Source organism: Struthio camelus, chromosome 32 (genome assembly GCF_040807025.1).
Source record: "Struthio camelus isolate bStrCam1 chromosome 32, bStrCam1.hap1, whole genome shotgun sequence".
NCBI lineage: Eukaryota > Metazoa > Chordata > Aves > Struthioniformes > Struthionidae > Struthio > Struthio camelus.
Genome location: NC_090973.1, coordinates 1,442,680 through 1,469,898, shown reverse-complemented (window position 1 = coordinate 1,469,898; position 27,219 = coordinate 1,442,680). Strand labels below are relative to the sequence as shown.

Sequence of the window (27,219 nt, the reverse complement as noted above, 5' to 3'; positions counted from 1 at the left end):
TGGGTCTGAGAGGGAGAAAATTGGGTTTGTAGAGACGGAGGGGATTTGTAGCCCAAGAGACAAAGCACAGCACAGAGTGGGGGCTGTCCTCGGCATCCCAGCCAGCAGATGCAGAGGGACAAGAGCTAAATGCGAGTTTCAGGGAGGAGGCTGTTTAACCAGCTGCCATGCAGCAGGGATTTCAGTGAGAGCTATGTTTCCTACAAAATGCTGAATCTCTGGCTGAATCAATTCCCCAAAGATTTCTTGGTGCTGGTGTTTGGAATCAGGTGTAAAAGAAAGGGAAAAGCAGGATCTGATGTGGAAGAGAAACAGCAGAGAGGGCTCCATCTGGGACCCCTCGTGAACATCCCTCTGAATCGGCTCCTTCCTGCTGAAAGGGCACAAGGCAGGACAGAAATGCAGTGACTCCCCTGCAGGAGTCTAGCAGGAGGCTAAAAGCTGACTGCAAAACTGTGACTTCACAACAGCCCCAGATCAGAGACTGGCAGTCAGTTTTGCTCTCCCAATTCATTCTTTTTTTTTTTTTCTTTCATCTCCTGCACCTTGCACACAGACTTTGCTTTTATGTTCTGTCCCCTCAGCAGCAGCTCACAGCACAAACATCTCAAACCTCCCCAATGTGTGTTTCCTTACCCAAACACACTCACGCATCAGACTGCCCTGTCCAGCCCAGCTGCAGCACCTTGCAGCTCCCCATCCCTGCACAGAGCAAGAGGACCTGCTCCTGCAACCCCACAAGCTGCTTTGATCCTCTTGCCAGCTGTTGCTGCTGCTGAACCCTACTCTCCCGTCAGGTCTCAGCTGCAGCTGTGACCCAGGGCATGCTGCTCTGTCTCCAGTCTCAGCCTCTCTCCAGGCAACAAGTCAGGCCAAGGATCGAGCACTGACTGGACTGAGAGGGCTGTCCTCTCCCCCGAGGTTGTGCTTGGGGTGGAGGAAGGCCCTGTGCACAGTGCAGAATAGATTAGCAGTGCATCACTGTAACCTCTTGGCCACCTCTTCGCCATGCTGTTGTTCATCTGTGGCTGCTCATGTTTCCCTCTCTTCTCTTCTTTGGAGGATGACACAGGACAGAATGGACAGCATTCACTAAGCCCTGATTTATTGTATTTTAGCCATAGTAAAGTGTATGTGTCTCGTGCTTGGTGCTGATCCTTACACTGTCAATCCCCCTTCCTATTCCGTCCCAGCATAAAACCCCTCAGTAAGACCAACCTCTGCACACACACAGGTGTGAATGGGAAGTCAGTGGCACCAGCCCCACCAGCAAGGACCCCTCTATTCACAGCAGCCCTGGTTCAGGAGACAGGTCCTTCCCTGAGCGATTCACCAGCCTGAGCCAGAGCCACGGGGTTACCACAGGTTACCATGGGTGCTAGTGCATGGGGACCATGAGCAAAAGCCAGGGTGCCGGGCAGCAGAGTCCTCCAGGCACCCCACGAAGGGGCACCGTCCCCGGGTGGGCTCGAACCACCAACCTTTTGGTTAACAGCTGAACGCGCTGCCCTGCTGCGCCACAGAGACCCCACCTGGGGCTGTCCCCGGGCACCACTGGCATCAGGACAGTCCCCAGTGCTGCTGGAGTGGGAATGTCCCTGAGGCCAGGCACGTCCCCAGCCCCAGGGAAGGGGGTGCTGCCCTTCACCCACCACCAGGTGCTGGTGGTCAGAGCAGAGCAGGGGGAGGCCTGGTGACCAGGTGAGGGGGCTGTGGGCAGCTCCCTGCCCAGGATCACCTCTACCTGCTCCCGTGGCCTCTCCACTGCACACCCCGGGGAGGGAGGGCAATTGGAGCTGTGGGCACCTCACCTGGGGAGGATATTTCCCTCAGCGTGTTCACTCCTGCTGTTGGTGTCAGGGACAGCTGTGCTGCACACAGGAGTGCTGCACAGGGTGGCAGAGGAGACTCGGGGAAGGGATTTGTTCCTCTCCATCAACCTTCCCTGGGAGGGCCAGAGCGTGGGAGCAACGCCTGCAGTGAGTCTTCTCCTGCCCCCATCGACTGCAGAGATGTTGGAGGGGCAGTGTCCCATGGGCAGCCCTGGTCCAGGACTAGTCCCCGCTGAGAGGCAATCTCCACTTCCCCCATCCCAGCCTGTGGCCCAGTAAGAGGGTTTGAATGCAGTTTTCTGCTGAGGATCTCAGAGCAGCAGGGGAGAACAGGGCTGTGCTTGTCAGGGGCACATCATGGGACGAGTGTATGTCCCACCCTTCAGCAGGTTGTAAGGGGATGTAGCTCAGTGGAAGAGCGCCTGCTTTGCATGCAGGAGGTCCTGGGTTTGATCCCCAGCATCTCCAGGGGTGCCTCTGTTACCCTCCGACAAGGTGTCCTGTTTCTGGAGGTATGGGGAAAAAGGAGATTAGGGCATTATTCCGTCTTTCACAGGTAGTTCACAAAACAAGGCCCTGAAGGAAGGAGCAAGACAACACTCTAAGGCAACCAGATAAGGAAGTTCCCAAATAAACCTGAGGAGAACAAAAACAGTTGATAAACAGGAGAGAACTACTTGAACTACGGGTGAACTACCCTAATTAGCATAACAAAAAACCCACCCACAAGCAGGGAAGCCCCCTGCTGGTCAAAGCCCCTTCCCCATAGAGCATGTACAGTAGAAAAAGAGGATACTGTGACTTTAAATGAAGATGAGACCTAACAGAACCAATGGGAACAAGGATGACTTAATATAGTTGTAAACTGTACTGATAACTGTTGCTTGAACTGCATAAAAGTGTCAGCTGTGTAGTAATCAGGTGTGCTAGCTTTGTGGAATTACCAGCTAGCACCCATCCCTGCGCAGAAATGAATTAAACAAATATCTTGACTCTGTGTGTTTTTTGGCTCATTGCACAGTGGGTGAAAGAGCCCTTCTTTGGGACAACACTTGGACCCCATGCAAGGATTTCTTAGGGGCAGTTTAAGCATGTAGAATCCCTCTGTACTCAACAGAGTGAGTCTGTTGCCTCTTGTGGGCAATCCATCTCGCCTGCTTCAGATCTGTGTCTTCCTTCGGGATGAACTGCTCTCCATGAAGGGCTGGGATACAGATCCCTGACATTGCATGTGATATTCTGAAGAAGTGTTATTAAGGCAGATGTGTACAGACACAGAAGGCTGAACGACCATCTTCACAATGCACAGGGTACATAAGTGCAACTGGTATAACTTCAGTTCATCAGGAAAGTTCTGTACTTTGAAATAGGATTGCAATGTAAAACCTCATGTTCTGTGAGCACCAGGACGAGCTCTGTCCATGCTGAATTACATTGGTATAGACTTTTCTGGAAAGACTCTGCTGCTCACAAATGATGTTGGACTTAGGTCTGCCATGTTTTTTTATTTTTTTGGTCTCTCATGAACCTTTGATTACTCCACCTTCTTTGCTTTATCTAAATAAGGCAATGGGTTGTATTTGCTACTGATATGAATACAGTGCATGAATAAATTTGCGTTTTTCAGTTTGATTCCATTTATCTCAGTCTGGTTTTGGGTGAGCTGCAGCAGCAGCTCTTGTAGTAACAAAACCAGTATGGTTAAAGAGAACAGCAACAGTGCTAACAGCGCTAATAAGGCACTTTATGAATGGTTGGTAAGAGTCACTTCCAGTTACATGTGATGTTTAAAACTCTGTTTGCTAAGTCTGGATGCTCGGGCTCCTGCAGAACCAAATGGAGATGAATAGGCATCTCCAGTGAGCATGTCTCTTCAGCTGAAGAAATGTCTCTGAGGTCAGCAGGAGTTCTCTGGAGGTGTCAGTCTCTTTCCAATGGCTATGACAGGATCCTACATGATGTGGTCAGTCTTGGAGCATGACTTTTCTCAGCCTAAGTCAGACAACTACAGTAGTTCATAAGAAAGAACTGTGTTTTCCTCCAGAGGGAGGAAAGGAGAGTCCAGCCAACAAACTTAAACATCCAAGTACATTGGAGCAGATTGAATCAAGCCTGCTTGCCCAGATTCTAGGCAGATCGTGTCACATGAAATGAATGCAGTGTCACGGTTTGAAGTTTAGAAATTTACCCATGAATGGTTTTGCACCACAAAACTTTCTCCAGGGCAGCTTGGATGTCCCTGTTTCTCAGGCTGTAGAGAAAAGGATTTAACATTGCAGGGAAAACAGTATAGAACAGGGACAGAAGTTTGTCTGGAGGTGTTTTGGATTTGGGCTGTACATAGTTGATGAAGGCAGAAACATAAAATAATGCTAGCACAGTGAAGTGGGAGGAGCAAGCAGAGAAGGCCTTTCTTCTACCTTTGGCAGTTGGTATCTTGAGGATGGTGATAAGACTAGAGGAATAAGAAACCAGGATCATACTAAAGGGGACCAGTCCAAAGAACGCAGCAATAGTGTAGATCACAGTTTCATTCACAGATGTGTCAGTGCAGGCCCATGTCAATAGTGCTGCTGGGTCACAGGAGAAATGGTTGATCTTGTTGGAGCTGCAGAAAGGTAGGCAGAAGAGCAATGCAGTCTGTAGTATCTGAGCAGGAATGGCAATGGTCCAGGAAGTTACTGCTAACAGGATGCACATCCTCTTGTGCATTAGGGAGGGGTATCGCATGGGGTGACATATGGCTACATACCAGTCATAAGTCACGGTCGTCAATAAAGCAGACTGTGTGCTTCCCAGGGAAAGGAAAAGGTACCTTTGTGCTGCACAGGCCATGAGGGAAATACACTTGCTGCTCAATAAAAGGCTGACTAGTGTCTTGGGAATAGCTACCGAGGAAGAAACAAGCTCTAAGGCTGACAAGCTCCCTAGGAAGAAATACACAGACTTATGGAGTGTGACATCCAACAGGATTACCAGGATAATGAAAAAGTTTCCCACCAGAATGACCAGATAGAGAGGGAGCAGCAGAGCAAATAGCCAAATCTGCTCTTCAGCACTGATAGAAAAACCCTGCGGGAGGAAGCCAGACACAGCAGAGCTATTCAAGGTCATCGTGTCTTCTCATACTGTCTCCATCAGAAGGCGGATCGTGTGGTATTTGCCTGGAGGACATTTCCATGTGGTGGGCTTTTTCTCCTGCTATTTGCAAAGAAGAGACCCAACAACTGCGACATACAAAATACAGAGGGCTATAACAACCTCTAATCTCACTGGTGCCTGAATCTTAATCACCCATGCAGTAGCAGCTGGCCTTCCTCCACTTCTGGAGAGGGGAAAAAGATAGCCAGAGAAGATGCATTCATGAGTTGCCGTACAGAAGCAAGGCTCTTTCTTTCCTTAGTGTAAAGAATAACAGCACATTGCAAAGGTTTTTACTCAGATAAGCTTCTTTTTATGTTCACAAGGTATCTTCCTCAGTAATATCACCAGGTTCAGAAGTTTTGCACTGCAGCTACCTAAAATATATACATATATACACACACACATACATATATCTGTTTACATACATATATACATATATAAATGAATGAAAGAAATATGCAATTATGAAACTTGTGATGCTAGCTGTCCTCTTGAGAAAAATGTTATGGCTATAACTTTTAAGCAGACTGCGACAAAAAAATCAAAATTTCTAGTGAAATGTTGTACTTTTTCAGTGGAGTCAATTTTACTGTATTTTCCTTTCTCCAAGGGGAAAAAAACCCTGTAAAGATACAGTAATTCATGTTGTTAATCAGCTATTTGTTGTTTTTGAGAGCGTTGCTAAATGCAATGGCTTGGGTTGGTTACATTTTGAGTTTGTAACTTTTAAAGGAGGTGAAGGGAGATCTTTCAGTCATCTGAACTCTGTATCTGCAATTGAGTAGTCTAAGTCTAAACTAATCATCTAGGCTCCTCCTTCAGCTACTAATAGAAGAGTACTTCCCTCTTCCAGTTTGATGTCGAACAGACCTTCGTTTACTTAATTTAAGGAACGCAATTTTTAATGGTGAAATGTTAGGTGAAATGAATCTTGTTGCATGCAGACCAGTAGTAGATCTCTTTTTTTTTTTTTTTTTTAATTTTCGTACTGACCAAGGATTGCAAGGGCTAATCCAAGGCAATAGGGGAGCATCCTCCTTTCTGGGGGCATGCAGAATCTCTCTGCAGTCTACCTTTGGCCTGTGAGGGCTGGCTGTTTCATCTTGATGCATTTCCCTTGTTGCACAAAGCTCAACACAGGCGCAGTGCTTATTCAAAAAGATCCCCCAAGCCCTGAGCCCCTAAATTAATGGGATCTTGGCATAGGGTGACACTCACAGGGGGCATCAAATCTCTTGAACATCGTGGTTGGTCACTGTCCAGATGGTGGCGGCAGTCTCCTTCAACAGGGTCCTTCCAACAGTGGCTTCCACTGGATCAGGTAAGTCTCCCTGAACTGTTCTTCTGGGGGATTTCGATAATCCAGCTGGCCTGTGGTCCTGCGTGACCTCTCCAGCATATGCATGGTCCATTGCTACTGATCACCTTCAGCCACATGCCAAAGCATCTCCTAACTCTCCTAATAATGCACAAAAGACTGTCCTACATGTCCATATCCGCATTTGCAGGAGCAGTTTCTACTGTCAGTCTTCAAGGGTCCTAAATAATTACAATTTAAGCAGTTGTGCAGCTGGAGCTGCTGCAGGAATCTCTGAAACAGGCATGTACCCCTCCTGTGGTGGTGATCACCACAGTTAAGCACAGGGATTGGTCCAGGCACAGCAGGATCTGCCTCTGGGAATCTCTCGAACTGTTGGAAATATCCACTTGGAGAGGCCCTGCACCAGTCAGTCCAACACTTAGTTTGGAAGGTGCTAGGAGTTCAGTCGACCTCTGAGTTTCAAGTCCATCCCCACTCTCAAACCTGTCCATCATCTCATCTGTGCAGATCACTAGCTGGAGGAGTTCCTGGACCACCCAGAGGATTAATGACTTGAGTGCTCTGAATGCGCACACAGGCACAGGCCTGATAACCTGTTACCCACCCATGCCACAATTATAACTCTAAGAGAAACTTGAATTTCATACATGCAACTCGATTTCCATAGTTTTGCCACAACTACCAGTTCTTAGCTAGCAGCCCAGACTACCTCACTGCAAGCAAGTGAGGCAGGAGAGGTGTTTACTGTGTGTAAAGATAGGTGGGATGAATCAACATTTATTTCATGGCATGTGATATAAACAAAGAGAGAATCAGAATCCCCTGTGCGGTTCTGAGCTCCCACCTCAAGAAAGGACTAGTAGGACTAGGAAAAGGGAAGGGAAAGTTGATGGAGGTAACAAGATGAATTTCACCACACATGACAACAGTTACTCTTGTCACACCTTCAGCTGACCGGGTTCTGAAATGGATCCTCCCAACCATACCATAGTGAGGAAATTCTTCCTGAAGGCCTTTTCAATCACTCATGAAATGCAAATCCTCTTCTTCACACTGCTGCCAGTGATTGATCTGCGCACTGCCATGGGGAATATGATCATGATATCCATCATTTGGCTCAACTGCCAGTTCCACCCTCAGTGTATCTCTTCCCCAGCAGCTTCTCCTTCTTAGATATTGGGTTCCCTTTGCCTCCAAAATGTTTGCCAGCCTCCTCTTGGAGATTAAGACCGTCCCACAGCTGCTTGCCACTCCCAGACCTTCCTCCCCATCTTCCTGGGCACAGCTGAGGTCAGCCTCCTTGTTCTGATGTCTTTCAGTTGCTGCAAGGCCATTTGCAACCTATCACATCTTTATGAACCCCTGCTTGTGCTCCGTGCCCCTCTTTACCCAGACTGCTAACACCTCTATCCATGCTCAGCCACACCATCTTACATACCAAGGTACCCTCTGTCCCCAGGAAAGAGATTCTTTCTTCTGTGTCTCATCCCTTTGATGAGAGCAGCCTGCATGGGCACCAGCTATCCTGAAACACGAGCTTTGTTCCCTCCTCCACTGTGTGGCTGAGCTCCTTCACACAGACCACTGTGTCTTATGCCTGCACTAGATGCACTAGCCCAAGAATACCCTCTGGGAAGGCCACACGAAGCCTTCTTCACCTGCCATGTCTCACACTGCCATAGTCACTATCACATATGGTAGCTCCAGTTTTGGCTGTGTGGGGCCTGAATACAGCAACTCCTTTGAACCAAAGCCTGAGAAAGGGGTTCAACAGAGGTTTACCCCCATGGGGAGCAGAGAAGCTGCTTCACTGTAAGCTATCAGCAGCTTTGCAGGTTCCTCCAAGAAAGCACATTCAGGAGAGGAATGATTTGAGGTGCCATCCAGCAGACTAAGAAGACACAGCCGAAGAAGACAGTGTTAGAACTTCCCCAGAAAATGGGAAGCTGGGACTGTCACCTCTGATTCACTGAAGCTCCAGTGATATTGCTGGAGGTGACTGGCCTTGAGCTTTTGCTCAGATAATTACAGCCAGAGGTTTGATTTCAGCAAATCTTCCAGAGGAAGCCAGGCCAGAGATTTCCCTGTGCCAGACTAGAGGCAGAGAGCAAGATAGGGCATTTGGCATCTCGACTAACCTGAGCCCCAAGTTAAAATGCCAATGCAGTCATGGAGTCATCGGAGGGAGCTCCTCAAGCCACCCAGAGGGAGTCGGTGATCAGCCCCTGGCTTTGTGTTCCAAGGAAAAGCAAGTGAGGACAGAGAGACATCAGCAGAGGTGGGGAGATTCCAGGGTGACAGCAAGGTGGGGAGGCAGTCTGGGTGTCTACAGTCTGCAGGGAAACAGGCACAGGTGTGGGACACTGTAGGACAGCTTGTGGTGGAGGCAGCCAAGGGCACTGCCAAGGCTCAAAGCATCCAACACAACTGAGGTCTTTGTCCTCTTCCCTATGGCTGCTGTCTCTGCCACCAAGGTATCAGAAAAGACACCGTGTCCTTAAAACACAGTGCTACCTTGCTGTCTCGTCGTCCCCAGGGAGCCCAGGAGGTGCCGTTTCATTGCCCTGCACTCGGTGTTGCATATTTTCCCACTGCCCCTGCAAAGAGCCCTGAGCAAAGCATTACGGAAAGCATCACCCTACCCAGGGGCTGGCGCTCAGTGCCTGGCTGATTTGCTTGATAAAACACATCAAGGTTTACCTGGCATCAGAGCCACCTAAACGTTTCCTCTGCCTACCTGCAATCAGGGCCTCCAACTCGCTGCTCTCATCAGCCCCTAGGGAAGCTTTGTGCATAATGGCCCTCAGTAGGGCTTCAGAAGAAACTTTGGGATTTACTTCTGACTTTGACTTCTTGAGAGGTTTGTTCCATCTCCTCTCAGTAGCTTAGATTCATGGACTCAGCACCAAAGACATCAGAGGGGCCATTACAATGCCAAAACCACTAACAAGCCATGCCACTCCCCATAACTTTCCTAGTTCTTCAATCCTTGGGGGGCTCACTGGAGACATTTCAGGAGTGTATTTACAAGAGCACGATTTCAATGAGCACCTAAACAAAAAAAGGATTTTTCTTTTTTTTAAATTTCCTTAATGTTTCCACTTACAGAATAAGTCAGATCCACATTCTTCAACCGACATTGACCCAGAGGGTCTCCTAATGAAGTCCTGATGTGTAAGAAAAGTTGAATTTTTGGTAGCAGACGTGGGTGGACGACCTTCCTCCTCACCTCCCCAACTCTGCCCTTTCTCTCTTCAGCCACTGGGGACTTAACGTCACTCTTGTTAAAAAATAAAAAACTTTTTTCCACTCAAGTCGGTAGCTGAATGGTACAGCTCCTATGCACCAATTCCCACCTCCTTTCCTTAGAGAACTAGCTGCAGACACAGCAGGATTTGTCTTAATTACAAATAAAGCAAAATAAAACATGATACAGTTTATTAAAAAAAAATACACTTCTCAACTGCCTGTGAAGTCCAAGCTGCCTCCACTGAGGTCCACTTTCCACAAGGAATAACCTTCCTTGACGTGTTTGACACTGAGAGATAGAAACACACCTAAGGAGCTGGCGAAAGACAAAATTAGACTCCTGAAAGACGAGGCAAGCTTCAGGCTCCCTGAAGCTCAGAGCAGCAACTGGAAACTTTCACCACATCTGAATGGGTAAAGAGCAAGGGGTGGAGGGAAACTATGGGAAGTGCATATGCCCAGGTAGTCTGGTGCAAAGAGAACTTCAGAAAGGATCAATTTAATGAGGACATGCAAAAAGAAGTGAAAGATGACTGAGATAACACCGAGAGCATAACAGACAGAGCAGCGGTAACACAAATTGAGGGGCAGATCAATATTTCTTCACCTGAGATTCATCCCCTTCCTCCAAATTTCCAGGTTCATCATGCAAATAGATTGATATGAAAATTAGTCCAGCATTTTGAGCTGATGAGAGTGTGTTCGTATTTTTCAAATGTTGAAAATAGTTCTTCACCTTTCCAGGCCGAGCTCACGTGTCTACCCACAAGCATCCAGTGGCACTTGGAGAGGCCCCAGTGTCTCTGAGGTCCCTGCCTGGGCCTGGCAGCTCTCCCAGGGCACCTGTGGGAGACTGGAGGCCCTTGGAGCTGCAGATGGAGGCTGGGCAGAGGGGACCGGGGCACCTACAGCGGCACCAGACATCCATGACCCTGAGACTGCATCCCACCCCACTTCTGAAAATCACTTCTCTTTTCAAACAAAGACATAACACAAAATCTCCTCCCCCACAAAGACGACTATACGAAAAGGAAACACAGGAAGCATGATAAGAACACAAAGTATCCTAAAAGCTGAAAAGTGTAACAAAACATTTCTTCACCTTAGACCGTTTTCTTAATGACTTAGTTGTTTCATTTTCATTGACAGTTCCAAGCAGTTCTTTTATAATACATCCTACACCACCAAAAAAGATATTTTTGTGTCTCACACGGAGCCCAGGGCTCCAAAACCAGTCCCTGCCCAGGGCTGTCCAAGCCACCTCTCACTCTTTGCCCAGAGCGAGTCACATGCTGAGGTGTCAAACTCTTGCAAATGATGGAGGAAAGCAAGGTGATCAGCTCCAATCAAACGCTTTGTTTATTGACAGCCTAATTTGCACACATCTCAACATACTTGTTTTATAGTGACATCTTAAAAGAGTCCCTAAACATCTAGCCACGCTGCCTTTTCGTTCCCTGCATGGTCAATGAAGCGTGACTCCATTTTAGGCAACAACAGGGATGAGACTGCTCACACCCAATGCCAGATCCCTTCCGCGCAGAGGTTTCTCTCTAACCCAGTTGCCTGGTTTTCCCTTTCTAGTCAGGGGAGAGAAATAGGTTTTCTCACCGGTAAGGCTTGAGAGACGACTTCTGGTGACCAACTAATGCTCCAGAAAGGTTCCCGGAGGTTCTGGGTCATGTATTCTTGGGCATTTATCCCATAGCTTCTGGGTCCCTTTTACTGACATTTTCTGAACATTTCCATTAGAATTGGGCCCACACCATCAGAAAAGATATTCTGGGCCTCACACAGAGCCCAGCACCACCTAAAACACTCCCTGCCCAGGGATGCCCATGCCATTCCTCCTTGCGCAGAGCACATCACACTGAGAAGTTCAGCTCTCCCAAATCACAGTGGAAAGGAGGGTAACCAGCTTCAGGGAAATACTCTGGTTTTGGATGGCCACATTTGTGCAAATTCAGCATATCTGGGCTACAGAGACATCTTAAAGCAGTCACTAAACACCTAGCCATGACCCCTTTTCAGTCCTTGCACGGGCAATGAAGCGTGACTCCATTTTAAGGGGCACAAAAGGGATGAGACTGGTCTCACCCTATGGGAATATCCATACCTATATACACACATACAGGAATTCATCCCAGTACATTTCCTACAGACCCTCTGAATGGAGAAACTTTCTTCTGAGGAACTACTATATTTAAACGGACATTTCCAACTCTTCTTCTGCCTCTCTGTCCTCTCTTCTTCCTCTGCCTATTCTCTCTCCCCAGAGCTCTCCAGGGAAAGGTTCACTGAACCACAGCGCTGAGGGTGGACGAGACCTCTGGGCACCACCTTGTCCAACCCCCCCGCTCAATGCAGAGGGAACTAGAGGAGGTTGCTCAGCGGCTCGCCCCAACTACGCATTGTCCACAAAGGCGCTCAGAGTGCGCTCCATCCCACAGTCCAGGCCACTGATGAAGAAGTCCAACCGTGTTGCCCCAAGTGTTGATCACTGGGGGATACCACTAGTAACTGTCCACCAGCTGGACCTCCGTCCCCTCCCAGAGCCCGGGCAGCCTTCTCCACTCGGGACACTGCTGGGCAGAAACCGGAGACCTCAGGCCTGTTTCGGCCCCAGATGTGTCTCCATGTGGACACACGGAGGACAGAGACCCCGTCCAGACCGGGAAGGACACGTCCTCGTGGCCAGGACGTGCCGCTGCCCCACCACCCTGCCGAGAAAAGTCCTTTGCTCTCTGCAGGGTCGCGCCAGCCCCCGGCCGGTGGGTTTAGCTCTCGGTCGGACCCGATTTCTGAGGTCAGATGAAATCGCTCCCATCTTGGAGCTCATTTAAACCGTTTGTGAACGTCTTGTGGCCTCTTCTGGTCCAGCTGGAGGGGGTTATTCTGCCTTCAGCTGATCCCCTTCCCTGGGGACGTAAATGAGCGAGACGGGAGGATTTTCCCCAGGAGCTTCCTGCAGGGCCGTTGCTGGACAGCTCACACGGCTGCTCCTGCTCGGCCGAGCTCTGGGAGCAGCCGGAGTTTGCTGCTTTTTCCCCATTTGAGGAGGCCTCTGCCAGCCCCAGCACAGGGGACAGGGACAGCCGGGCTGTACCACGGCTGGGGAGGGGGGTGACAGCCGGGACGTACCACAGCTGGGGATGGGGGTGACAGCCGGGCTGTACCACCGCTGGGGATGGGGGTGACAGATGGGCTGTCCCACGGCTGGGGAGGGGGGTGACAGCCGGGATGTACCACAGCTGGGGATGGGGGTGACAGCCGGGACGTACCACGGCTGGGGATGGGAGTGACAGCTGGGCTGTACCACGGCTGGGGACGGGGGTGACAGCCGGGATGTACCACGGCGGATAGGAGTGACAGCTGGGATGTACCACAGCTGGGGTTGGGGGTGACAGCTGGGATGTACCACGGCTGGGGATGGGGGTGAAAGCTGGGGCGTACCACGGCTGGGGATGGGGGTGAAAGCTGGGGCGTACCACGGCTGGGGATGGGGGTGAAAGCTGGGACGTACCACAGCTGGGGATGGGGGTGACAGATGGGCTGTACCACGGCTGGGGGTGGGGGGTGACAGCCGGACTGAACCACGGCTGGGGATGGGGGTGACAGCCGGGACGTACCACCGCTGGGGATGGGGGTGACAGCCAGGACGTACCACGGCTGTGGATGGGGGTCACAGCCGGGACGTGCCACAGCTGGGGATGGGGGTGACAGATGGGCTGTACCACGGCTGGGGGTGGGGGGTGACAGCCGGACTGAACCACGGCTGGGGATGGGGGTGACAGCCGGGACATACCACAGCTGGGGATGGGGGTGACAGCCAGGACGTACCACGGCTGTGGATGGGGGTCACAGCCGGGACGTGCCACAGCTGGGGATGGGGGTGACAGCTGGGACGTACCACGGTTGGGGAGGGGGGTGACAGCCGGGACGTACCATGGGAGCGCAGCAGGGCAGCAGGAACAAGGGGCCGCCCCCACCTCCACCTGTGCGGCAATGCCATTGCTCTGTCTGCACGTCACTCAGGACACATCCCGCCCCTCCCAGGCATCGGTTGGCTCGCTCCCTCCAGCGCGCTAGCTGATTGGCCAGCCGGCCGGCAGGGCGGGGCCCTCCTGCAGGGCTGTGGAGCCCTCGGCCGCCCCGAGCGCTGCCTCCGCGGGGATATTCACCGCGCGGCGTCACGGCCTTTTCTGTGCGAGAAGACCGGAAAAGCGTGACGAGAGGCAGGAAACGCAGAGCCAGCTCCGCGAGAAACAAGTGGAAATGCCCGGGGAGCGATGGCGGGCGGTGTGCGTGACACTGGGCTCTGGGACAACGGGACCCATCTCCTGCCCGCCCCACGGCGCCATGGGGCGGCCGGGGGCGCCGTCCTCTCCCAGCCCCCGCCAGCCCGATCTGCCCCACGGCAGCCCCTGCCCCAGCTGCCCTCAGGTGCCCCGGCCCCCTGGCTGCCCCCGGGACAGGGGGACCCCACCAACCTCCCCATTTCGGACCCTCACGGGAACCCCCGGCTCAGAGGTGGCCCTTCATGGGGGGCACTGGTGTAGTTAGCTCACGAGCAGCCCCCCTCGCCCCCAGCCAGCCCCAGGACACATCGCTGCGGCGAGCTGCAGCAGAGACTGGCCAGGGGTGATGTCAGGGCCCTTTGTGACCCCCATCGTCCCCCCCATTGTGACCCCCGTGGTCCCCATGGTGTCGCCTGGCGCCCCACGGTGTCGCCTCAGTGCGTGGGGAGGAGGCAGCTGGGATCTCCCCAGGGAGCTCCCTCAGCCACCCTCTGGCGTGGCCCCACGGCCCCGTGAAGGACCCCCCTTCCCCACTGCTTCTTTGTGTCCCGCCTGAGCCCCAGCCCTGGCATGGCGGAGAGACCCCCCAGCCGCCCCATGGCAGTGTGGGGTGAGGATGAGGACTGTCCCCCCAGCCGCCCCATGGAGGCCTGGGTTGAGGATGGGGACAGACACCCCAGCTTCTCCAGGAGGACCTGGGTCCAGGAGGAGGATGAACCCCCTGGCCACCCTATAGGGGCCTGGGTTGATGAGTGGGAGGAACCCCTCGGCTTCTCCATGAGGGCCTGGGTAGAGGAGGAGGCTGGACCCCCCAGCTGTCCCACAGCGGCGTGGATTGAGGAGGAGGATGGATGCCTCGGCTTGTCCATGAGGGCCTGGGTGCAGGAGGAGGTCCAATCCCCCGGCCACCCCATAGGGGCCTGTGTTGAGGAGTGGGATGAACCCCACTGCTTCTCCATGAGGGCCTGGGTCAAGGAGGAGGATGGAGCCCCCAGCTGCTCCGTGGAGGCCTGGGAGGAGGCTGACCAGACAGATGTGGTCCTCATAGCCATCAAGGGCATGAAAAACATGAGTGCCTTGGACACCGCAGCAGCAACCCATATGCTGGAGGACATGATGGGATACTGCGCCGCCAAGCCAGAGCACGTAAGCCTCCAGCCCGCTGGCACTGGTCCCCAAACCCAGGGCTATCAAGCACAATTTGAGTCTGGCCGAGGTTTCCCTGTGGCAGCATGCTGGTGCCAACCTGTATCCCTTCCAGCTGCAGCTGACTGTGGCACATATCTATGAGAACCTGCCACGCCTCCAGGAGGCCGAAGCCCAGGACATCCTCAAGACCTTCCTTCTCCTCCTGACGTGCCACTACCCAAGTGAGGTGGTCACTGGCCTGCTGAGCTGCTCCCCAACCTGTGACAGGTACACCTGCCACATTGCCAGCCTGAGTGCAGCAGCCCCAGAGCTGGAGCTGGGCTCCCTCTAAGCCCCACAGAGCCACTGGGTCAGCCAGGCCTGGAAAAGGTCAGCAGGATGCCAGGATGCTGACCTGACCCTTTCTGGCTCGGGTTCACAGTGTTGCCGTGGCCATGTGGGAGGTGATGGTTTCCCAGTCTTTCGTAGCTGAGAAGGTGCTGCAGGAGCTGCTCTGCGTGCTGCAGGACCGGCCCCTCTGCAAGCCGGGCACCACCATGCAGGACCTCACCTGCCTCCTCCCACTGACTGTGAGTTGCCCCACAGGCTCACTGGGTGAGGAAGGCCTCCCCATGCATGCAGCTGTGGCACTAGCGGGGGCTGTCACTGCTGTCTTTGCAGGCGACCCGGGCACTGAACGTCATCCTCCTGCAGCACGCTTGCAAGCAGGAGGTGAAGGCACTCTTCCCCCGCCTCTTCCTGGCCCTCCTGTTCCAGATGTCCTTTAGCCTCATCCATGCGCAAGAGGACATCCCTGCCTTCAGCCACGAAGGCAAACTCATGCCTCCCAGGCCTGTCAGGTACCATGTCCCTCCAGTCCGGCCCCTCTGCCCACGCCAGAGTATGGGGGGACAAACCAGGGCTCTTCTCCCCGGGCAGGATGGTGGTGCAAGCCGTGCAGGCACTGCTGTGCTGCACTGGCTACAGGGAGCAGGTCACTGGCATACAGCAGCGGGGTGGCTGGGAGATGATCAGCCGGCCCGAGACCCACCTCACAGGGGTTGCCTTGCTGGCCAGGTAAGCCGCCTGCTCTCCTTGGCCCCTCATCCCACCTTGGGAGCCCCACGGGGTCCTGGTGCAGTTTGCCATCCGTCTTGGCTGCCATGGTGCCTCTCCTGTCCATTGCCAGGCAGATGCAGGGGAACCCTCTGGCTGAGCGTGCCAAGATCTTCTTGAACCTGAGCCTGGCCCTGAGGCACAAGGACAAGTGCCAGGAGATCCCATCTATGGCCTTCCTCATCGAGGTAGGATGCGGGGATAGGGACAAGGTGGAGGGGTTGTGGACGAGGGAACAATGATGAGGGGATTCAGATGGGGCTGGAGATAAGGGGCTGCGGCCCAGGCTGGGGACTTGGGACCAGGGCCGGGACCAGGGGATGAGGAGGAAGACAAGCGTAGGGGCTAGGGCTGAGGATGCAGGGCTGCCGATGGGGCTGAGACTGGGCCAAGTGGGAGGTGGCAGCAGGGATGCCATATCATGTGCTGGGGTCCTGGTCCTGGGGGTGGCCATGAGTCCTCGTGCCACCCTGGCCCTGTGCCGTTGCAGCTGCTGCGGTGCCCTGATCTGTGTGTGCTGGCCGATGAGGTGGCGCTGAACCTGTGCCAGGAGCGGCTGGGCAATGAGCGCCAGGTCATGCGCTGGCTGGCACTCCGTGGCCTCCTCACCCTCTCCGAAAGACCCTCCACAGTGAGTGAGCACTTGCTGCTGGTGCCTGTGTCCAGGGCATTTCCAGCACCAGTGGAATGAAGAAAATGCTGCGTGTCTCCCTGCAGGCAAGGAAGATGCAGAAGGTGATCCCAGATGTGGTGCAGCGCCTGCAGGATGCCGATGGGGAGATGGACGCCAAGGCGCTGGCGGTGCTGCGCAACGTGCTGCACCACGTCAACCCACGGCAAACCAGCCGCCTGGCTGTGCAGCTGGCCCACGACCTCCTGTCCCTCTTCCCCAATGTGAGGACAGTGGCGGGGAGCTGCTAGGAGGCCCTTTGTGGTTCCCCCCAACCACCGCTGCTGAGGTTGCTGTGCTTGCCCTGGCAGGAGGTCAGCACGGTGCGGGAACTGGCCATGCGGCTCTTTGGGGAGCTGCTGGGCCGGGCAGTAGGCGGCGAGAGGCAGCGCATGAAGCAGCTGGCACGCCAGGGGCTGCTGCCCCTCTTCTTCCATCTGAGTGACCCACACCTCGGTGCGGCACAGGTACAGGGCACCGTGGTGAGCTGTGAGGCCACCCCAGTAGGCACCTCAGGCAGTGGCTGTGGGGGGGCTCTGGCCTGGCCGTGGTGCCATCGCCCATCTCCCCACTCCTCCCCAGGCTGCCCAAGCAGCCCTCGTGGAGGCTGCAAAGCTCCTCAGGTGGAAGCAGCTCCGGAAGCTGGCCAAGACGCTGCAGACCTGGCGCATCGGCGAGTGCCTGGTGAGGAGGCCCCAGCAGTGCCAGGCCTGTCCTGGTGGTGCTGGCCCCTGTGCCAGTGGTGCCAGTACCTCTGCTGGTGGAGTCAGCCCCTCTCCCAGCAGTGCCAGCCCTTGTCCCAGCAGTGCCGGCATCTTTCCTGGAGGTGCCGGCCTCTATCCCAGCTGTACCAGGCCCTGCCCCGCAGGTGCCAGCACCTCTCCTGGCGGTGCCAGCCCCCGTCCTGGTGATGCCAGCCACTGTCCCTTCTGTGCCAACACCTTTTCCAGTAGTGACACCACCTGTAATGGCTGTGTTAGCCCCTGTCCCGGTTGTGCCTGTGCCTGTCCTGGGAGAGGGGAGGGGCCCAGTGTTGCCAACACCTGTCCCAGAGGGGGACGGGTGTCTCAGGGAGGGGGACAGGCCTGGCGGTGCCAGCACCTGTTCCAAGGGTCTCTGCAGCTGCAGGAGGCTGGGCCGGTAGCCAGCGAGTACGTGAGCTGCAGCTGCCGGTACCTGGAGGACCCCCGGGCCCCTCTGCGCGAACAGGCTGTGCGCTTCATTGGTGAGCCCCCCCCCGCCCAGACACCCCCAACCCTCTCCCCAGCCCCGAGGTCCTTCTCCTCAGGCCCCACGCCCCTCTCCCAAGTGCCCATGTTCCTCTCCTCAGTGTCTCTGACCCTCTCCCCAGCACCAGGTCCCTCTCCCCAGCCCCTGGGTACCCCTTCCCAGCCCCCAACACTAACTCCTTAATGCTTAGATCCCTCTCCCCAACACCTGGGACCCTCTTCACAGTCCCTAGGTCCTTCTCCTTAATGCCTGAGTCCTTCCCAGCCCCCATGTCCCTCTCCCAGGTGCCTAGGTCCCTCTCCTCAGAGTCTCTGACCCTCTCCCCAGCACCAGGTCCCTCTCCCTAGCCCCTGGGTCCCCCTCCCCAGCCCCCAAGACTAACTCCTTAATGCTTGGAGCCCTCTCCCCAACACCTGGGACCCTCTTCCCAGTCCCTAGGTCCTTCTCCCCAGCCCTCGAGTCCCTCTCCCCAAACCCCCAGTCCCTCACCCCAGCACTAGTTTCCTGTCCCAGTGCCCAGGACCCAAATCCCTCTCCCCTGACCGGATCTCACCTTGTGATCGGCTGTGTGTGCCTAGGGCTTGCTGGGCAGCTCCTGGACTGGCGCGAGGAGAAACTGGAGGAGATGTGCAGCCGTGCGTAGGGCACGCGGGGTCGGCCGGGGCTGGCGGGAGGAGGCCAGGGCTGGAGACGGAGGGAGTTTCTTGGGTATTTGAGGGACGGTGTTTTTGACTATGCAGAGGACACCTAGGCCATGCGCCAGGCCGGAGGGCTCTTGCATACCTTTCCTGAAGGGAATCTGGGGGCATTTGGGGGATCACTGAGCCCAGACAGATCCCCTTGTGCCCTGCTCCCCCTTGGCCCTCCCTTGAGCAGGGGCCTGGGGCCTCCACTGATACAGAGCTTGATTGCTGCTCTCTTTCCTCCCATCTCAGTCCTTCAGCGCTTGGACAATGACAGCAGCCCCACAGTCCGCTGCCTGGGGATATCCACAATCTTCATCCTCCAAGCGCCCCGGAAAGCATCCCCATCAGGCTTCACCATCCGAGCCCTGTGCGCCCGCCTGCGGAGAGCCTGGCAGTGGTGGCACCCAGGCCCAGGTGCCGGTGTGGACTGAGCAGCCCATAATTCGGCATCCCCCAATTGCCAGTCCACTCCCTGCGCAGAGCACATTCAGCAAAGCAGGTGGCTCCGGGCCGTGTCCCACTGGGCTTGCACAAGAATGAAGACACCACAGTCTGCCTGGGAAATCCTGTTGCTGTGTTTGCCCACACCCATATTAAAAAGCTTTGTCTTGTGTTCACCTGGAAGACTGGGCCAGATGGGGCTGGTGAGGGCTGCAGGGTGAGTGCGGGAGGAGGAGCACAGATGCCATGGAGAGGGGGCCGATACAGCTGGAGAGCAGGAGGTGATGGAGGGCATGGGAGTGTGCGTGCTTTGTGGGGCCCTGTGGTGAACCCAAAGGCAAAGCAACTCACAGCCACCTCTGAGGCATCTCAAGGCACATGAATTGCCCTGCAGCCCCATCAGGACACATCTGTGTGCCTTGTAGTACATCCCAGGTCCCTCTGTGCACCTTTTGGAGCTCCTTAGAACCCCAAGAATGGCCTGTTTGAACCCCCACCGAGCCTCCCCAAGCCCTGCTCCTCCTGCACAGTTGCCCCTGAGCCACAGGGCTCCCCAGGCCTGCACATGGCACTGGCAGGACTCCCATGTCTCCTCTGGCATCTCGCCAGACACCCACAGACGACATGGGGCTCTGGATGTCTCCAGCAGTGTCGCAGCAGACTGGTGCCTTCTCCTCCTCCTCCTCCTCTGGGTCGTAGGGGTTCCCCACAGCTCTCCTGGGACATGGGGTCCTTGGCGAGGTCCATGATGCTTCCTCTGGGGTTCCCCACAGGTTCCTCGGTGCCTCTTCCTCTGGGGTCCCCCATGTCATGCCCAGAGCCAGGTGTAGCACCAGCCCCCATAAGCACGCAGCACCCCTTGGGGATGGACCCCCTCCATCCACTCGAAAAACCCCCTCCCCTGCTGAGGGCCCTGCAGATGTCCCCTCCCCCACAAACAAGCCCCAAAGCCACAAATCCTGCCCAAAAGCCCTTCACAGCCCCCAGACCCTGCCCCAACACCCCAGTTAGCCCCCACATGCCTCCAAGCTATGCCCCAACACCATCCTCAACTCCAGAACCTCCCCAAACCCTATCCCAAAGCCCCAAACACCCCCAAACTGCCCCCAAACCCTGCTCCAACAGCAGCAAGCTAGTCCTTGAATACACTTTAGTCCCAATTAACACACATGTCACTAGACTCAATTAGAGGAAACATGGGGGCCCAGCCTGGAAGCCCCACACCCTGCATGCCTCCCACACCAGCACAGCTGGATGCCGAGGTGCACGGGCCCAAAACACCCCCAAACCCTGCCCCAGCACCCCCAAACCCTCTCCTAGGATATCATTACACCCCAGGGCCCCCAACTCTTCTCCCAAAGCTCCCAACCCAACATGTACTGGGGGGAGTTATCTGCTAGTGTTAATGGCCCCTTGATTGTACCAAAATGTTAAGTTAGAAAAGGTGTTCTAGTAAATAGTGGCTGTGATCTGTTTCTCCCCTTTGACTCGGACTCCTTTGCCAGAAAAGGGAGTTTACAGCATCTTTTGGTGGACTAGGTTGATTAGTGGGCACCCAGGTGACAAGAAGACTTTTCTCCTTTGCTTTTGAACCATCTCTCAGAACCTTCTGGACATGCAAGACGCCTCCCTAAAGGGGGCTGCTCTGGGATGATTGCACTGGGCACAATGGTTAATGAGGCCATGAAGATACAATTTCCGGCTGCAGAAATGAAAGCCTCAGGAAAAGTTGGAGAGGACGCTGAAGGGCTATGGGAAGCCCCAGCCCTGCTGCAGGAAACAGCACAGCTTGTAAGCATGTCCTCAGGGAAGGAGAAAAGCATTGCTCCAACCCATAGGACAATGAGTGCTAGTCAATACTACTTTTTATGACCAAAGTGTTGCAAAAGCAGAAAAGACTGCAGATGTCCTGCTCTTTGGGTAGCAGATTATGGAGCATTTGGCAAGTTAAAACACAAAACCAAAACCTAAAAAAGAAACGCTTTAATGTAGCTTTGAGCAATGAGCCAGCCCTGCTCAGTTCCTCCCTGTCTCCAGCTTCCCGACCCAGGGCAGCATCCCCCTTCTTGGCCCTGCGGCAGGGGCCGGGCCGGGCCGGCGGGGCTGAGGGCGAGGGCCGGGCCGAGGGCCGGGGCGAGCGGGAAGGGGGCCAGCTGCGGGGCGGCTCCGCGGCCGGGCAGGGCCGGGCCGGGGCAGGGCTGGGGGCGGGTCGGGCTGCGGCCGGGGCCGGGCTCCAGGGCGGCGGCGCCAGGCCGGGCCGGGCCTGACAGCAGCGCTCCGCCTGCGCCCCGCCTGCCCCGCCCTCTGCGCTGGCGGGCCAATCAGCTGGCGAGGGCAGGCCGCGGGCCAACGGCAGGGCCGGGGTGAGCCGTGAGCGACACGCAGGCCGCCCAATGGCCGCCGCGCCTGGCCGTGGCGCAGCCCGTCTGCCCGCCCCCCCGCCGGGCCTCGGCCCCGGCCCGGGAGTTTGGTGCTGCCGCGGGCGAAGTCCTGGCTCTGCAGCTGCCCGGCCCGAAGGTCTCGGCCGCGGGGAGGGAGGCGTCGCGGGGCCGTGCTGGTGCCCCGGCGAGGCAGCTGCCGGGCGGGAGCTCTGGGCGCCAAGGCCGGAGGCTTTGGGGCAGCGCCGGCTCCGGCGTGCTCGGGGCTGGGGCTCGCCCAGAGGGATCGTCTCTCGGTGCCGAGCCCCGAGGAGCGGTTTGTCCTGGACGTGCAGGTCCAGCCCCACCGCGGTGTCCGCGGGGCACCCGCGGGGGGATGGCTGTGGTGGTGGTGGGTGTCAAGGAGGTTGGTGTGGTGGGTCACAAGGATGGCTGAAGGGCTGGAGCGTCTCCCGTCGGAGAGAGGCTGAGGGAGCCGGGAGTGTTTCGCCTGGAAACCAGAGTGGTGGTGGGATGTTTTCCGGGTGTCCAAACAGGTGATGTAGGGAGGGTGTGAGGGGGACGGAGACCGTGGTTCGGAGTGGTTGTCAGTGGTGTGGAGTGAGAGGAGGAGAGGGAATGGGCACCAAGTGGCCAAGCAGGAAATTCCACCTTGTTCACTGTGAGGGTGGTCAGAGAGTGGAGCAGGTTCCCCGAGTGTCTGTGGGGTCTCGACTGTGTGAGATACTGCAAACCGTCCTGACCTGGTCCTGGGCAACCTGCTGTAGGTGCCCCTGGTTGAGCAGGGGGTGGGAGAAGGGGATCTCCAGAGGTCCCTGCCAACATCATCTATTCTGTCACTCTGTGAAAACAACAAAACTCATACCCAAAACAGCCATTCAAAGGAAAAAGTGAAGTAGCCGAAGAGTTACTAGCTGCAGGTAGATTGGCTCAGTTGTTTTCAGTGCTTGTGGATGGGGGGAGGGAAAAGAAATAGGATTTTTGATTCAAGGTCTTCATATCATGCTCATTAAGAAAAAGGGAAAAAAACTCATGAGTTGGGCTTTCAGGATGGAGGCAGCTGTGATGTTGCTGATGGGAGGTGGAAGGACTACAGGGGAGGGGCCTGGAGGCAGCAGCCCCCTCATCTGCCTCCTGCAGCAGAATTTATCCATGTGCTGAGTGAGGGAGCCTGGGAAAAGGAGTTTCTGAGCTGAGATGTCGAGTACCGAGTGCTGGGGGCACTCGCTTGGTCTGCTCGAAGAACTGGACGCATTGAGAAGGTGATAGTCTTTCTTTTGAGGGAACAATTTCCTCATGTGAGCATGCAAAGACTAGTCCTAGACTGGAAGTGCCTAGGATGGAGGTCCATGAGTCTGTTTGGCACCTTCCTTAGTCCTGGCATTTCTGTTTCTGTGTGGCCAGATGCAAGGGCCCTTGGTACTTCCTTTTCCTTTCATCTGATAGTGGTGGACCGTTTTCTCTGCAGGGCCATGTTGGCCAAATCCTTGGCTCCCAGCAATCAATGCACTGCCATCAGTTCCTGCCTCCAGTCCCACCTCTCTCAGTGTGCCCTTGTCTGAGAGATACTCCAGAGCCATGGTCATCTTTATGGCCCTTTCCTGGAGTCCCAGCAGCAGGCCCATGTCTTTCTTGTACAGGAGAGCCCACATTTGGACACAGCCCTCCAGGTGCAGCCTCACCAGTGCTGAGCAGGAGGGAAGGAGCTCCTCCCTTGACCTGCTGGCAAGGCTCTTGCTACTGCAGCCCAGGATACTGTTGGCCTCCTTTGCCATGAGGGTGCATTGCTGGCTGATGACCAACTTGTCCACCAGGAGCCGCAGGTGCTTCTCTGGAAAGCTGCTCCTCAGCCGGTCAGTCCCCAGCCTGTTGTGGTGCATGGGGATAGTTCTTCCCATGTGCAGGACTTGGCATTTCCCTTTGCTGACCTTCATGAGGTTCCTGTCTGCCCATTTCTCAGGTCCCTCTGAGTGGCGGCACAATCATGTGCTGAATCAGCCACTCCTCCCAATTTTCTGTCATCTGCCAGCTTGCCTCGGATTCCTTTGGCCCCATCATCCAGGTCATGAGTGAAGATCTTAACCAAGGTTTGCTACATTGCTCCCAGGATCCTTCCTGGACTGCCTCCATTCGGCTGTGCTCCCACACAAACCCAAGAGGTACCTGAAGGTAGAATTAGTCCACGTCCTGCTCTAATGAACGATGTGACTGGGATTTTATGGCATCGCCTTCCTCTGGTTTTCCTAGTCCTTGCAAAGGATGCCTGCTCTTGCCCCTCCCTCACTCCCAAACTAGACGCATGGGCGCACAACACGTGTCTTCAGGAGAGTGTTGCAAATGCACCTCAGGCTCCGAGGAAACTGTCTTGCCATCTTGGGCACATAGGAAAGAACTATCACTGCTACAAAACGCTGGAAATGTCTTGCAATGTCACAAATGTAGAGAGACTACATGGGATGAAGAAGAAAGCTAGGAATTTGTTCCACTACCGTAGCCCCAAAGAAAGTAAACATCTCCCTGGCCACCGGCAAGGAGGTCACAGGCTGCTCCTTGCTGACAGATGTGAAGAGTGCCACTCAGCAGACTCACACCCAGTCCCCAAAGGAGAGACACGGGCAGTCCCTGGAGGAGAATCAGCCTGGTTGTGAGGTAAATGTGGACCAGGCAGCAGTCGTGTATGTTATGGGTAGCGGGCTGGGGAGGGCTCTGGGGAAGGAGGTGCAAAGGCCAGAGGGGGAAATGCCGAGCTGTGGGTCTGTCCAAGTGCTGTGTGGGGGCTGGTGTGTGCACATCAGCAGAGCTGCTTAGGCAAGAGCAATGCAGGCCTGAGCCCCTTGTGGCTAGTTGTAGGGGTCAGAAGGGATTGCTTGTTGGAGCACATCACAAGGCAGCTACAGGCACCGCTCCTGTGCGCGAGGCTCCTGCCTGCCCTTTTTGGGAAGGCAGGTACTGGGACGCCCGGCACAGACGCTCACTGCGAGCTCGCTGGGAAAGGTCAGCACTTTCTCTCCAGTTATGGCCAGAGGAGGAAGGCAGCTTTTCCCTGCCAGCAGGGTAGTGCGAGCACTGTGCATGCAACTGCGGAGACATTAGTTAGATGTAAAAACAGAAGCTGCCCCCCAAAGCGCTGTGTGTTCTGCTGCAGCCTGCCTGTTGCCTTGGGAGTTGCCTTCCAGGTGGAAAGTAGAGGGCAGCCGGGAGAGTAAATGCAAAGCAGGCAAAGTAAGAGCTGGTCAAGGCCACCCCTTTCTCTGTCCCTCTTAGGATCACTTGAGTGAGCTTTAATTCTGGAGGTGTTTGAGAAGGAGGCATTTTAAATAGCCCTGCAGACTTAGGAAACTCTCACCTTCAAAAACCAAGACGTTAACTTGCCCTCTTTTCTCTCTTCTTCAGATGATTATTTAGCTTCATTTGGAAGGGTACTTATTTATATGCTCTTCTAGGACTGACTTTTTTGTGTGTTTTAACCTCCTCACAGCTTAGGCACTAGACTTATTCATTGATGATTAATAATCACAGAGAAGTTTTAATGCCCTGTTGTCTAATAAGGCAAGAGAGAGAAAAATTTTGGAAGAGTTTCTTTAAAATGCAGCTCTTAACCCTCTGGCATCCAAACAGAAAGCAGGTGAAGATCTTCTCCAATTCCAACTTTAAATGCATTTTGAACCAAGGAGGAGCTCCCTGGGAAGCACAACCCCATGAGAAGCCTGTAACAGCCCCCCATCCCGCGTGGGGACCAGGCCAGGGCAGCATCTCCCACGGGGTGGGCTGCGACGGGGGTCGAGTGGGGCTGCGGTGCCCCCCGTCAGGGGGTCCCGGCCTCCCCCCACAGAGGCGTCCCGGGAGGATGGTGGCAGCAGGGCTGAGGTCGGGCACCATCAGGGAGGGGTCTCTGCCCATTTTGGAGGCTGGACAACATGGGGAGCCCCCGTCCTGTCCCCGAGGGGAGGCGCTGGGTCCCCCTGGGCCCGTGGTTCAGCCCGGCCCCGATTCCATCCCGGTGCGGCAGTTATCGCCGTGGGAACGCGGATGCAGCGGGCTCCAGACGTGTTGCCCGGCACTGCGCGGGGCAGCAGGAGGATCTGGGCTCTCCCCAGAGCAGGCACTGCGCGGGGCAGCAGGAGGATCTGGGCTCTCCCCGGAGCAGGCACAGGATCCCACCTCCCCTCGGCGTGAGCCATGGGGAGGCGAGTCAGAGTGCAGAGTTGGGTGCCGCAGCCGCAGCCGGTAGGAGGCGCTGGGTGGGATGGGAGGCAGGTCAGGGCCATGGGGCTGGGAGCCGGGGTCGGTCCTCGTGATGTCTCCAGACCCCCGACGGGGGTGGTAGGCAGGGACCAAAGTGGTACCTTGGATGGTGTTGCCACGACAGCCGTCCTGTGCTGGGTCCCCACAGCTCTTCAGAGCTGACAGCCACAGACATCCCCTCCCTGTCCCCTCCCTGTCCCCTCCCCATCCCCATCCCCATCCTGGGAGAGCTCTTGGGGAAGGGTTTTTACCCTCCTGCTGGCCAGGGTCCCTGTGGCACACACACAAAGCTGATGCTCTTTCAAATCCAAACAGCCCCTTTGGGTCCAGGCAAGTGGCAAGGGTACCCTTAGGGCAGGAGCTGTCTGTATCAAAAGAGGAAGAGCTTTTCCTTCAGTCCTAAAATCCCAGAAACTGCCTGGCCTCAGGCACACAAAGCCTCTGGGTGACAACAAAGCTGACACAATGGTGAAGGGGCGGGGGGTGCAGACCACTGCCAAGAGCCCTGGTGCAGGGTGCAGCCCCCAGGGCTGGGACAGCACAGGGGCTAGAGCTCCAGGCACACAGTCCCTCGCATGGCACCAGCCCCTTCGGGGGGCTGGGGATCACGGGACAGGGTTCCCTCCCTGGTGGCTGCACACTTGGGGCTGACAGCTCCATTGCGCAAGGGGCTCTTGTCCTGCTCACCTGGATCAGTGCGTCCCCTGTCCTTGAGCAAGGCCACCGCACATGCACAGAGCAAGGCCACAGCCGAGGCATGGGGACACTCAGTTCTGCCCTGTGCCGTTTCCCAGCAGGGCATCGTGAGACGGTTTCTCACCTTCGTGGGGACCATCCTGTGGAACTTGTGGCTGTGGTTTTTTATCCAACTGAAGACGTGGGGGAGAGGCGAGCAGCAAGGCAGCCGAGGAAGAGCAAGGCTCCAGTGTACTCAACTGGGTAAGAACCTCGTGGCCAGAAGTACCCTCAGCTTCTGGCAGCGGAGGCAATGGGGAAGGTGCCCTCCAGGTTCCTGACACAGGGTCTGGGGTCAGACTGTGGCATGGTCCTTGGGGACACGGGCCTGTTCCATTGTATCGAACATGGCCCTGCTCCTCCCACAAGGACAGACCCTTCTGGGGAAAGCCAAGTGTGGCAGCTGGGAGCCATGGCAGCCTCTTCACACAGCACCCTGGTGTGTCTTGCAGGAGCCACATCCGACCGCCGTGTGCAGCCCCTCATCAACGGTCAAAGACCTGCTCTCTCCTACAAGAAAGGGACAGGCTCCTTCGTGGCACAAGTCATCTCCGCCTTGGTGAGTGCCGGCCTCGTGTGGGCTCTGGTGCCCCACCAGTGTCGTGTCACTGATGCCAGCTCACTTGGTTTCCCACAGACCTGGGCTCCTGCCTCTGCTCAGAGGCGAAAACGGACACAGGCTTTTGGCATGCTGTGGCGAAGACCGCCAGATACCCGTGTTCCCTGTGAGGTAGGGGAAAAGGCTG

General features: G+C 55.6%; 2 protein-coding genes, 1 long non-coding RNA gene and 1 other non-coding gene across 5 annotated transcripts; 3 read left to right on the top strand and 1 right to left on the bottom strand.

Moving 5' to 3' along the window:
- The first annotated feature begins 2,228 nt into the window (after positions 1-2,228).
- Positions 2,229-2,300, top strand: TRNAA-UGC (transfer RNA alanine (anticodon UGC)). Its single transcript has one exon. It is a non-coding gene; the product is annotated as a tRNA-Ala (tRNA).
- Positions 2,301-4,016: 1,716 nt separating this feature from the next.
- Positions 4,017-4,946, bottom strand: LOC138063531 (olfactory receptor 10C1-like). Its single transcript, XM_068923148.1, has one exon. The coding sequence runs from the start codon at positions 4,944-4,946 to the stop codon at positions 4,017-4,019; it is 930 nt and encodes a 309-aa protein (XP_068779249.1).
- A 9,468-nt stretch (positions 4,947-14,414) lies between these two features.
- LOC138063530 (maestro heat-like repeat-containing protein family member 7) lies at positions 14,415-19,105 on the top strand. The gene is made up of 13 exons (XM_068923147.1): positions 14,415-14,990; positions 15,076-15,260; positions 15,415-15,562; positions 15,654-15,832; positions 15,912-16,049; positions 16,162-16,276; positions 16,579-16,719; positions 16,806-16,982; positions 17,070-17,225; positions 17,341-17,442; positions 17,881-17,983; positions 18,567-18,623; positions 18,924-19,105. The coding sequence occupies exons 1-13, from the start codon at positions 14,415-14,417 to the stop codon at positions 19,103-19,105; spliced, it is 2,259 nt and encodes a 752-aa protein (XP_068779248.1).
- Positions 19,106-21,604: 2,499 nt separating this feature from the next.
- On the top strand, positions 21,605-27,002 carry LOC138063621 (uncharacterized). Of its 2 annotated transcripts, none has more exons than XR_011137120.1 (3): positions 21,605-21,632; positions 26,533-26,677; positions 26,926-27,002. It is a non-coding gene; the product is annotated as an uncharacterized lncRNA (long non-coding RNA). The 2 variants fall into 2 exon arrangements; XR_011137119.1 differs by lacking the exon at positions 21,605-21,632 and adding an exon at positions 23,999-24,142.
- Positions 27,003-27,219: the final 217 nt, after the last annotated feature.